The 12,641-nt window shown below is 46.5% G+C and overlaps 1 protein-coding gene across 1 annotated transcript in view; it reads left to right on the top strand.

The window, feature by feature from the left end:
* Positions 1–12,641, top strand: part of Dhc98d (Dynein heavy chain at 89D) — a 28,287-nt gene that overhangs the window by 13,463 nt on the left and 2,183 nt on the right. The window contains exons 28-53 of the mRNA XM_076803570.1: positions 72–438; positions 556–809; positions 1,197–1,724; positions 1,803–1,961; positions 2,018–2,278; positions 2,827–3,081; positions 3,295–3,556; positions 3,889–4,166; positions 4,374–4,638; positions 4,823–5,037; positions 5,135–5,323; positions 5,567–5,758; positions 5,872–6,326; positions 6,451–6,646; positions 6,717–6,933; positions 7,033–7,345; positions 7,868–8,162; positions 8,255–8,715; positions 9,036–9,316; positions 9,374–9,528; positions 9,643–10,395; positions 10,644–10,982; positions 11,083–11,284; positions 11,844–11,986; positions 12,047–12,208; positions 12,309–12,612. Of these exons, the coding sequence (XP_076659685.1) occupies positions 72–438; positions 556–809; positions 1,197–1,724; positions 1,803–1,961; positions 2,018–2,278; positions 2,827–3,081; positions 3,295–3,556; positions 3,889–4,166; positions 4,374–4,638; positions 4,823–5,037; positions 5,135–5,323; positions 5,567–5,758; positions 5,872–6,326; positions 6,451–6,646; positions 6,717–6,933; positions 7,033–7,345; positions 7,868–8,162; positions 8,255–8,715; positions 9,036–9,316; positions 9,374–9,528; positions 9,643–10,395; positions 10,644–10,982; positions 11,083–11,284; positions 11,844–11,986; positions 12,047–12,208; positions 12,309–12,612 (7,501 nt within the window). The remainder of the gene's footprint in view (positions 1–71; positions 439–555; positions 810–1,196; positions 1,725–1,802; positions 1,962–2,017; positions 2,279–2,826; positions 3,082–3,294; positions 3,557–3,888; positions 4,167–4,373; positions 4,639–4,822; positions 5,038–5,134; positions 5,324–5,566; positions 5,759–5,871; positions 6,327–6,450; positions 6,647–6,716; positions 6,934–7,032; positions 7,346–7,867; positions 8,163–8,254; positions 8,716–9,035; positions 9,317–9,373; positions 9,529–9,642; positions 10,396–10,643; positions 10,983–11,082; positions 11,285–11,843; positions 11,987–12,046; positions 12,209–12,308; positions 12,613–12,641) is intronic.

Genomic DNA, 12,641 nt, shown 5'->3' with positions numbered 1-12,641 from the left:
TCATTGCTGTCGCTGCAAATATTTCATATCTCAATCTCCAGACATCATCAAACGAATATTGCTTCTTACAGTACCTGAAACAACTGAACAACCAGTTGAACGAGGTAGTGACTCTGATGGGTGGCGATACGTTGACGAACAACGACAGGAAGAAGTTCGACATGATACTGACGATCGACGTTCACTTGAAAGACATCGTCGAAGGCTTCGTCAGAGACAGCATCATGGATCCCATGGAGTTCGAATGGGAAAGGCAATTGAGGTTTTACTGGGTCCACGATCTGGACAACATATGGATGCACCAGTGCTCGGGGACGTTCGAATATGGATACGAGTACATGGGTCTGAACGGCAGGCTGGTAGTCACACCTCTGACCGACAGGATCTACTTGACCATCACTCAGGCTCTTTCCATGCACTTGGGCGGTGCACCCGCAGGTACGAAGTTTCGAAAGTAGTTCAACTGTAACACCCAAGGGACAGTGCAGGTTCCGCAGTTGCAGTTACAGGATCCGGTAGCTGAGATTTTGCATAAGTAATTGAATTCGGCTCTAGGTCCTGCCGGGACCGGAAAGACGGAAACTACGAAGGACTTGGCGAAAGCTCTGGGACTCCTCTGTATCGTCACGAATTGCGGGGAAGGAATGGATTACGTGGCGATAGGGAAGACGTTGAGCGGTCTGGCACAATGCGGCGCGTGGGGCTGCTTCGACGAATTCAATCGGATTGACATATCTGTGCTTTCGGTCATTTCCACGCAGCTGCAAACGATACGTTCTGCTTTACAAGTGAAGGCGACCAGGTTCAGGGTAGGCGGCTCTCTTGTCCAAAAATTCTAACTCGAACACAGTGAACTCTCGATATATGTCGCCGAGGCCTGGACGACAAATGTCGCGCAATTATCCCCAGTACCCCGTGAGGAACCAAGAGGCTCGAGAGACATCGGTCGCTGTGACTTTGACATATAAAATGTAGGACGAATATGTTTACACTCCTCTGCGGCGAGGGTCAAAGAACTCCTGGAGGATAAGCGACATCGAGACATATATCGAGAGTTCACTGTACCTCGGTAAGGAATTTCCTCGCTAAGACATTTGATTCTCACGCTTGGTAATTTTAATGCGTTGAAAACAATATAGTTGTTGTCGAAATGTTCGTTTATCTATTGACACGATGGGCACATTGTTCTCTGTTAGTTCGAAGGCCAAGATATAGTGCTCGATTCAAAAGTGGGGATATTTATCACGATGAATCCCGGTTACGCCGGTCGCACAGAACTGCCGGAGTCCGTGAAAGCGCTGTTCAGGCCGGTGGTGTGCATAGTTCCGGACAACGAGCTGATTTGCCAGATAAAGCTCTTCAGCTCCGGCTTCTTGACCGCCAAAGTTCTGGCGAAGAAGATGACCGTGCTGTACAACTTGGCGCGGGAGCAGCTGAGCAAGCAGAATCACTATGATTTCGGTCTGAGAGCCCTGAAGTCGGTACTGAACATGGCCGGTCAATTGAAGAGAACTTCCGGCGACCTTGAGGAGAACGTGGTGCTGATGAGAGCGCTGAGGGACATGAACCTGCCAAAATTCATTTACGACGACGTTCCTCTGTTTCTTGGACTAATAGCCGATCTGTTTCCCGATCTCTCCTGTCCGCGAGTTCATTATCCTGATTTCAATGATGCGGTGAATGTAGTTCTCGAGGAACATGGGTATTCTGTGCTGGAGCAACAGGTGAACGAACCGTGTGCACCTGAGATATTTCTGATGAGACAAATAGAAATCAATTTTTCTCTCAATTTTATTCGTTAGATCGACAAAGTGGTACAGCTATACGAAGTGATGATGACCAGACACTCGACAATGGTGGTGGGACCCACTGGCGGTGGCAAGACTGTTGTGATCAACACTCTGTGCAGAGCTCAGACTCGTCTGGGCAGAACCACGAAGCTCTACACTTTGAATCCAAAGGTTCGTGTCTTCCGAACGAACGATCCCGAGACTAATCATTGAAAATGTAATTGTAGGCGTGCACAGTGATTGAACTGTACGGCGTGCTTGACCCAGAAACTCGTGACTGGACCGACGGTCTGCTGAGCAACATCTTCCGGGAGGTTAACAAACCTCTGGACACAGACCCAAACGAGTTGAGGTACATTCTGTTCGACGGCGACGTGGACGCGCTATGGATCGAGAACATGAACTCTGTGATGGACGACAACAAATTGCTGACTCTCGCTAATCAGGAGAGGATCAGGATGCTGAACCACTGTAGTCTATTGTTCGAGGTAATTCCACCGATTATTCCCGAGGATCCCGTTGCCGTAAACCTGGCCTGGACGACTGGCGGCCCACGGGCCACTCGGTTTCCCCTCTACTGACAAGAGGGCGTGACCTTCGGGTCACTGATTTACTTGAAACTTAGAGTTCGTTAGAGTTCGATCTCCTGTTTACAAAAAGGGACCATTATAGGGTCAGATACTCAATATTTTGCAAGATACAGTGGTTACTCGATATATGTCCGAAACACGGGTCTAGCCAGGGACATGTATCGAGCAGTGGAAAAGGGCAATAGTGAAAACAGGAAACAATGAATTCATATTTTATTATCGTTCGTTTCTTTTGGCAAATTGACCACATTCTACAAAAAGGCATGACAAAAGAAAAGAAAAGACTTCGAAAATACTTAGAAAATACTTTTCTTCGTGGTGGATGTCTGGAATTTGTTTCCTCTGTAAAAATACAAAAAGTGGTAGTTCACCAGTACGTGTATAAAGTATTTGTTATGGACAGAAAGTACGAACATAACGATTTTCACTGATCCTCGTTGCAAAAGGTAGGCGATCTACAGTACGCGTCTCCAGCAACGGTGTCGCGAGCTGGCATGGTCTACGTGGATCCGAAGAACCTCGGCTACGAGCCTTACATGGACAAATGGGTCCGGAGCAAGAACGAATCCGATCAGGAGCAGCTGAACGGAATGCGCGAGAAGTACGTGGACGGCGCAATCCAGCTGATTATATATGGCATGCTGGGCATGCAATCGGTCAAACCGCTCAGGATGATCATACCGCAGACGGGTCTGAACATGGTAACAGTTAGACACTTATGGCCTAATTAACTCGGCTCTCTTTGGCGATCCAGATCTGGGAGAAAAACGAAATCATAAAATGGTCTGGGTTACTGGCAATGAATCTGTGCAACTTGATATAGTATAGTGCTCGCTTTAATGATACCATGGTATATGTTGTTGTGTCTCGTTTAACAATCAACGAATATTTTTGTATCGTGTTTTCGGTTGCAGGTGGCTCAACTCTGTTACGTGTTCGACGGTCTTCTCTCGGTTCTAAACTTGGTGTCAGATAAATTCGAAGTGGACGACGACGCGATGATGGAACCGCAGACCGCCAGGTCAGAGGTTCTGGAGGCCATGTTCATACAGGCCTGCTATTGGTCATTAGGGGCTACTCTGATTGCCGAGGACAAGCGTGAGTTCGACGAGTACATGAAGAAGACTGCCGGGTTTATGCTCGTTCAGGACACGCCTGAGAAACCGGCCACTGTCCGTAAGTCGACCGTAACAAATGGAAGTTAGACGAAAATGTATTTCTTCTTTTGATACAGTCTTCTCTCGATATTTGTCGCAAACACCTGGCTGATAAATGTCGCAGAACTATCCCCACCACCGTGAGTCCTCGGACGCCAAGGAGTGTAAACATAATACCTCCTAGAATAGTAGAGAATAGTATCTCCTCGGAGATATACGTCGCTGGCAAGACCCGGGTTGTTGACAAATATCGAGAAAACACTGTACGTCGAAAGTAATATAAGAATGTTTTTCAAATTAATTCTTCGGTAAAAGTTGCGAGGATAACTGTTTATTTCGATCTCTGATTAGGATACCTGCCAGTTACGTACAGGCTGCTGTACGACTACCATCTGGACGTCGAGCAAGGCATCTGGGTACCATGGAAACTGTTGGTTCCCAGGTACGTCCACGACAGACGGAAAAATTTCTCGGAGATCCTGGTCCCCACCATCGACACTCTGCGAACAACTTGGTTCATCCGAACGATGAACAACCTCGGTCGCCCGGCGCTTCTCGTTGGTGAAACTGGTACTTCGAAAACTGCCATAATTCAGGAATTCCTTCGGAATTTGAGCTCTGACAAATACGTGAGTGTCCGAACACAGTCGGAACAGTTACCTATCGTACGTCACTCTGCTTCTGCGAATATCTCGGGGACTTATGATTTCCGCCAAAAGGGAAAATTATATTCGCGTTTAGCACTTGGAAACGAATAGAATGACGTATAATAGGTGTCGAAAGCTTGGAGGGGGAATTGTAAAGTTCAATTGTCTAACGCCTTTGGCGACCGGTAGAACCAACTTCTGATCAATTTCTCGTCGAGAACGACCTCGATGGACGTGCAGAAGAATATCGAAGCGGTCGTGGAGAAGAGAACCCGGGAGACTTTTGGGCCACCGCCGGGGAAAAAGTTGCTGGTCTTCATCGACGATATGAACATGCCACTGGTGGACACTTATGGCACCCAGCAACCAATCGCTCTGCTCAAATTTCTCTTCGAGAAGGGAGGATTCTACGATCGAGGGAAAGATCTTAATCTGAAGTACATGAAAGACCTGTGTACGTACGTACCGAGATATATGTCCCTCGCCAGACCCGTGTTATGGACATTTATCGAGTAACCTTACTTCTCGTAAGGTTTAATCACGAATACTGATCTCTCAGAGTAGACAGTTCAAAATTACCATTCTCTTGACAGAATGGCTTATTAATTGATTGGTCTGAGATTACCAATTTCTTCTAGGCTATTTGGCAGCCATGGGGAAGCCTGGAGGAGGCAGAAACGAAGTGGATCCCAGATTTATCTCCATGTTCTCGGTCTACAACGTCACTATTCCATCGGAAGAAACATTGAGCTACATCTACAAGAGTATATTGGACGGGCATCTAGAAATATTCGAGGAGGATGTGCAAGCTATCTCTGAGACCTTGGTGCAAACGACGCTGGAACTCTACGAGGTCCTCTTCAGTCCTTTATATTGTTTTCATCTTCTTCTTTTGTTCCTCTCTGTTTATAATCTCTGATCCGAGTACCCTGTTCTTTCCGATCGACTAGGTGGTCACTACGGAACTGTTACCAACGCCGAGCAAGTTCCACTACATCTTCAACATGAGGGATCTGTCGAGGATCGTCGCTGGTCTCCTTCAAAGTCATCCAAACTACTTCCAAAAAACCACGCAAATCGTCAGGCTTTGGAGGAACGAGTTCAACAGAGTGATCTGCGATCGTCTAATCAACGACGACGTAATTGACGATTTAGGCTGCGGAGCCCGAAGAATTTATATTTTGAACGGAATTTGGAACTTAAAACTGGCCTATCCCATTTTTTTTTAGACTAACACTGAGAATAGTCTCTTCAGGCCACGAAATTGTAAATTCAGTTAAATTCATCTGTAAAAGCATCAGTTCTCATAATCTTCCGCAGTCTAATTGGTAATTATGAGTTCGAGAAAGCGAGGTGTTCGATAAGTTCAATATAAATTGTAGGACGCGACTCTCGTTGCCACGCGTATACAGGAAAAGATCGAAGAAAAGTGGGACGAAGATCGTGAGGTGATCGAGTACGCTATGAGAGATCCATTACTCTTCGGAGATTTCCGGAACGCCATCAACGAAGGCGACGAACGGTTCTACGAAGATCTGCTGGACTACGAAGCCGTTTACAATTTGTTCCTAGAGGTGACAAAATATCAGAACGCAATTGACTTAATTAATTTCCCCACAAATCGCGATTGTTAACTTAGTTTCCTGAGGCGATCGGTATATCGAGACGAACATAAAAATTTCGACAGATATACGAAGACTACAACGAAAGGAAAGCAACTAAGCTGCAGATGGTGCTCTTCAACGACGCGTTGGAGCACTTGACCAGAGTGCATCGCACGTTAAGGATGCACCGAGGTCATAGTTTGGCGATCGGAATCGGCGGGAGTGGCAAGAAATCGGTGATCAAACTAGCTGCGTTCGCGGCGCACTTCAGTACCTTCGAGATCAGCCTAAGCCGCGGTTACAATGAAAGCTCCTTCCGGGACGACATGAAGAGTCTCTACAACAAGGTCGGAGTGGACGCCAGCAGGGTTGTCTTCCTGTTCACGTCTTCTCACATCGTCCATGAAAGCTTCTTGGAGCTGGTGAACAATATGCTGATGACTGGCGTCGTTCCATCTCTCTTCAGCGACGAGGAGAAGGACGAGATCGTTAATCTCTGCAGAGACAAGGCCAAGGAGGCTGGCTTTGGGGTCACCAGGTGAATATTTTATTATGGTAATTCTTATGATGACACGTTACAGTGTCTTTCTCGATATATGTCAACAACCCTAGAGAGTTATTGCGGGACATGGAAGAATAAGCTGCTTTCGCATTTTATCCAGAGAAAGCGTTTGGTCATACTTCGTGAAGATTAGCACGTCGAACTTACGAATCGCTTTGTCCATGAGTCCGTCCGGGGATCAGCTTAGAACAAGATGCCGAAGTTATCCTGGCCTGGTGAACAGCACCACCATAGACTGGATGTTCCCCTGGCCTGAAGAAGCCCTAGTGGCCGTGGCTAATGTTACTCTCAGAGACGTAATCCAACATTTAATCGCAATAGTGGCACACTGAGCAAAACGTTTGATACAACAATTTTTCTATCCAGAATCCAAACGTCCCCCAAGAATATAGGGAAAGATTGGTGGAGCATATGGTGTACGTGCACAAAACCGTCTGCAACTACACGATCGAGTTTCAAATGAAGCTACGAAGGCGAAACTACGTAACGCCGAAACACTATTTGGATTTCATGGACACCTACTTGAACCTGTTGGTCGAGACGAAGGATTACATAAATTCGCAGTGCGACCGACTATCTGGAGGTACGACGACCACAACGTATTTCGAGACGTTGCTGTAGGAATTGCTTCGATCTGGTAACGATTTCGAGAGGGGAAGAATGTGATGAAGAAACGTTCAAGGTCTGAAGAAGATTGCGGAGGCCTCGGTAACCTTGGGCGAACTGAATGAGATCCTGGCGGTGCAGAGAGTGAAGGTGGCGGACCAGACGAGAAACTGTGAGCAGCTGCTCGCCTCCATCGGCGAAAGTACGGACATCGCGATGGAGAAGAAGCAGCTGAGCGAGGAGAAGCGCCGGGAGATCGAGGACCAGAAGAAAATCATTAATAAAGAACAGACGGAAGCGCGGCAGGTGTTGGCCGAGGCGCAACCTGCCCTTGAGGCGGCCAGGGCAGCCCTGTCAGAGCTCGACAAGGCAGACATTACTGAGATAAGGTATACTCTCCATCCGAGGAATTCGGATTGTTTTTAATAACGCGTTCTCCACTAAATTGTAAATCGGCCTGCTGATGATTGAGAAGAGAATACTGTATACAGTGTTTACTCGATATTTGTCCACAACAGGGGTCTCACCAGGGACATAAATCGGACAGGAGACATGGTCAGCGTAGAAAAGGCTAAGAAAGGAATTATATCATATTTGGTATCATTTTCATTAGAAAAATGCCACGAATATGTTGGTGAAAGTCCCATAAAAATAATGAAAACGTAGTTTTGTTATTGGATTAGTAATGGTCACCTGGTCTCACACCCCCTCGCGGGGATACCCCGCGGTAGTGGGGATAGTCCTGGGTCTTTTATCTGCTAGGCTTTCGAGACATATATAGAGTAAACACTGTACTACTAGTTGTACAACAACGCCGCAAACGGAGCAGCTGTTGTTCAAACGGTCGAAGCAACGTCTGTAGGCCGTCTAGGCGGCGAGCTCGATAAAAAATTTCGATCAACATCTTCAAGATCGTTCGCAACACCGCCGGAGGCTGTGCAGATAGTCTCGGAGTGTGTGGCTATGTTGCGAGGCATCAAGGACATCTCGTGGAAGGGCGCGAAGGGGATGATGAGCGATCCGGCGTTCTTGAGGATTCTGCAAGAAATGAATTGCGACAAGATCACGCTGAAAACGCAGCAAGCGGTCAAGGCTCACTTGAGGAAGAGCACCAAGCTGGATCAAATGCAGAACATCAGCAGAGCCGGCTTCGGCCTGTACAAATTCGTGCTCGCTGTGCTGGACTACTGCGCCGTTTTCAGAGAGGTATGCTCACTCTCCTGTACAGTTAACGTTCTAAACTAAAAGTTTTCCAACGTAAACGTAGAGTGTACTGCATAAATAAATGAATTGTTCAGGTGAAACCGAAGATAGACCGAGTGGCAGAGCTCGAGGCCGAATCGGAGAAAGCCCGGAAAGCTCTGGAACGAGAGGAACGTGAACTGAGAAGACTCGAGAAGGCTATAGCGGAGCTGAACTCGAAGTACGAGAATGCGATGGGGGAGAGGCAGAAGCTGCAGGAGGAAACGGATCTTCTCCAGAGGCGGCTGATAGCTGCGGATAAGTTGATCAACGGTTTATCCTCGGAGAACGAACGGTGGAAGAAGGAGCTGGAAAGTTTGCACGAGCAGGTCGAGATGATCGTCGGCAATTGTCTTCTGTCCGCTGGATTCCTCGCCTATTGCAGCCCATTTTCCTACGAATACAGGAACAAGATGGTGTACGAAGATTGGAAGGGCAGTATCGAGGCCAAGGAGATCCCGTTGATCGAGAATTTCAAGATCGAGACGCAGCTGAGCAACGACGTCGAGATCAGCACGTGAGTCGTTCCAGCTAGACACAGAGAAACAAACTGAATTTGCAATCGGCCAGACGACAGCTTATCCAAAGAAAATACTTTGTGCCAATTTTCAACCCTGTACGTCGACACGGGGGGTAGTAATGGGGTGAAAAAGAAAATCAGGTTTCTCCGTGATTCTTCTTACCCTCTGCAATAGAAAATTCTGAAAAAAATCAGGAATACCCTGGCTATTAGAATACACATCCATGAATTTTTTCAGAATTTTTAGATTCGAAACGGAATTTTGCAAAATAAAAGTCCGGGTAAATGAACATAGCAAAATTATTATTTCCATGAAGATGGACCTCGGAAGGACTGCCACCGGACGAGCTGTCCGTGCAGAACGGTATTCTGACCACGAGAGCCTCGAGATTTCCGGTCTGCATCGATCCCCAGCAGCAAGCGCTAAACTGGATCAAGAAGAAGGAGCAGAAGAAGAACCTGAAGATCCTCTCGTTCACGGATTCGGACTTCGTCAAGCAAGTGGAACTCGCGATCAAATACGGTCTTCCGGTTCTGTTCCAAGACGTGGACGAAGTTGATCCGGTTCTGGACAACGTTATATCGAAGACTATACAGAGTAATGATTTACGGTAGGGGCAAAACCTTGAGTAGAAATGATACCTTCTTCTTGTAGACGTGAGCGGTAGGACGTTCATCCTTCTGGGGGACAAAGAGGTCGATTACGATCCGAAATTCCGGATGTATTTGACCACGAAGATCTCGAATCCCATGTTCGATCCTGCTCTCTATGCCAAGGCGACTGTGATCAACTATATGGTGACGTTAGGGGTAATATCTCGCAGACCATTTTTATTTTACACAAAGATCCTCTAATGGTGCCTCTGACGTGAGGATTTGATATAAAAAAGCAAAAAAGCTAGTTGCAGGGGTGTCTCGTTGCAGGGACTTGAAGACCAACTTCTGTCGGTGGTGGTCAAAACGGAGAGGCCAGACGTGGAGGAACAACGGGAGATGTTGATCATCGAGACCAGCGAGAACAAGAATCTCTTGAAGCAACTGGAGGACAGTCTGCTGCTCGAGATTGCCAGCAATCAGGGCAACATGTTGGACAACCTGGACCTGGTGGAGACTCTGGAGAACACGAAGTCGAGCGCGAACGAGGTGATGAGGAAGTTGTATCTCGGCGAGGTGACCGGCGCGGATGTGAACAAGCTACGCGACGGATACCGTACGGTGGCGAAGCGGGGAGCGATCTTGTTCTTCGTGTTGGCGGACATGGCGACGGTGAACTCGATGTACCAGTACTCGTTGATCAGCTACGTGGAGGTCTTCGGTTTCTCCCTGAAGAAAGCGTTGCCCGATCCGACGCTCAAGAAGCGGTTGAGCAACATCATTACGACCCTGACGAAGAACGTTTACGATTACGGCTGCACCGGAATCTTCGAGAGGCACAAACTCCTCTTCTCGTTCCAAATTTGTACGCGATTAGAGCTGAGCGTCGACCGCATCACTCAAACGCAACTCGACTTCTTCATCAAGGGCAGCATCGCGTTGGAGAAAGCAGCCATGATCAATCCTACTGATTGGCTGCCCGCCGCCGGATGGTTGGACATCCTGAAGCTCAGCAAAGACTTTCCGGAAACGTTCGAAATGGTTCCGGAACAACTGCAACAGCATGAGGAAGAGTGGCAGAATGTGAGTCACAGAAATAACATTACAATGTCTACTCGATATAGGTCTCCCGAGCTTCTTGGACCAGTGGGGATAGTTCTGGGACTTTTATCGGCTAGATCTTTGGGACATATATCGAGTAACCTCTGTATTTCGTTAGAGCCGAAAATTGTATGAATTTTCCCACACGTTGCGATTGTTAACTTACTTGATTGGTGAGTGTATATCGAGGCAGTTCTGTTAATTAATTCAATTATGGTGCGTTTTGTCAGTGGTACGATCTCGACGGCCCAGAATCGGTAGATTACCCGCTGGATTACTCGAGCAATCTGGAGCCCTTCGAGAAGCTGATGTTGATCCGGTGTTTCCGCGTCGATCGAGTCTACCGAGGCATCGTCAACTACATCAGTGAGACCATGGGCGAACAGTACATCACCCCACCACACATCAGTTTCGAAATGATATACGAGCAAAGCACTCCGACGATGCCTGTAGTTTTCATCCTTAGTCCTGGATCCGACCCAACGTCGGAATTGATGAAACTGGCAGACGGATATGGATGGGGAGGTGGAAAGTTCAAGTATCTGTCGTTGGGCCAAGGACAAGAAAGCGTGAGAACCCTACGAGATATAAATTCGAACAGAATTATTTGAAGAATGAAAGATAGAACATTTATTTTTGTTAATGTTTAAAAATTGTACTATTCCGTAGACCGCGATAGAACTACTGGAGGTAGCAGTGACGAGAGGACAGTGGCTGATGCTGCAAAACTGCCATTTGCTTTTGAGCTTCACCAGGGAATTGGAGAAGCTTCTAGAGAACTTTGGGAAGCCTCACCCCGACTTCCGTTTATGGCTCACAACCGATCCAACCCTTAATTTTCCGATCGGAATCTTGCAACAGTGTCTCAAAGGTTCTCTTGCCACTGAAAAATTAAACCTTGATATTATCTCTATCTATTCGTAAATATTAAAGCTTTATTAACACTAGATTTACGGGACCCGTCAAAATGACGGATTCTAGTATTTTTAAATTGCGAATATTGAGATTGTAAAAATGCATCTATGAGCAATTATTTAACAAATTGATTTCTTTGTAAGTAATGTAAAGTAAATGTAAAATAGTAATGTAAAATAGTCATTTTTAGTGCTCCGTAAACCTAGTGTTAAGTTCGCGTCACAGTGGTCGGAATACCACAATCAAATTTCAAATTGTATCAATGCGATCTTTAATAACTGAACTGCGGATCTTCATGCAAAACCAAAATTTTCCATCTGAATTGCCACACACTGCGCTGAAACAGAAAGTAATAATAATTTTCATTTGTAATATGTTCAACAGGCTGAAAATAATCTTTATTTATAGTATTTAGTCTCTTATTACTTTACGGTTTTGTGGACGCATAAAATCCCGCAGTCTGCTAACAATTATGTACTAATCTCTAACGAAAACGTAACTTGTGTGATTTGTAGTGGTAACGGAACCACCAAGCGGTTTGAAGTTGAACCTCGAGAACACCTACTTCAAAATGAGGCCTCAAACTTTGGAGTCTTGCGAGCATCCTGTGTACAAGCACCTAATCTACGTGCTGGCTTTTTATCACGCGGTTGTGCAAGTATGTTGAACAAGTTGTTCGCAAGGTTTCAGCTGGCTTTAAATGGAATTCGTGTAACAGGAGAGAAGGAGGTACGACAAAATTGGCTGGAACATAAATTACGACTTCAACGAGTCGGATTTCAACGTCTGCACAACTATACTGGACACCTACTTGACCAAAGCGCTTAGCGCTCGCGACGACAGAATTCCATGGGACAGTTTGAAGTATCTCATAGGCGAAGTAAAGCTTCACTTTACTTTTTTAAATAATATCTTAGAAACGTCATCTACGAGTGACCATTCTTCTGGACGATCTAACCAGAATTTTTGCGAACGATCAGGTGATGTACGGCGGCCGAGTGATCGACAGTTACGATCGCAGGGTCTCGCAGATTTACATGGACGAATATTTCGGGGACTTTCTGTTCGATGCGTTCCAACCCTTCCATTTCTATCACGACGAGCACGTCGATTACGTGTTACCACCGGAAGGGGACCGCGATGGTTACCTGGAGTTCATCGAAGAACTGCCGCTGGTGAACACACCGGAAGTCTTTGGACTCCATCCAAATGCCGAAATTGGGTACTTCACTCAGGCCGTGAAGGAAATGTGGAGCAATCTTATAGAATTGCAGCCGCAGACCGGTAAAACTTTAACAGGACTTGTTTGGTAC

Source organism: Halictus rubicundus, chromosome 18, assembly GCF_050948215.1.
Source record: "Halictus rubicundus isolate RS-2024b chromosome 18, iyHalRubi1_principal, whole genome shotgun sequence".
Lineage (NCBI taxonomy): Eukaryota > Metazoa > Arthropoda > Insecta > Hymenoptera > Halictidae > Halictus > Halictus rubicundus.
Note: the sequence above shows the minus strand (reverse complement) of the source record. Positions and strands in the feature narration are given on the sequence as shown.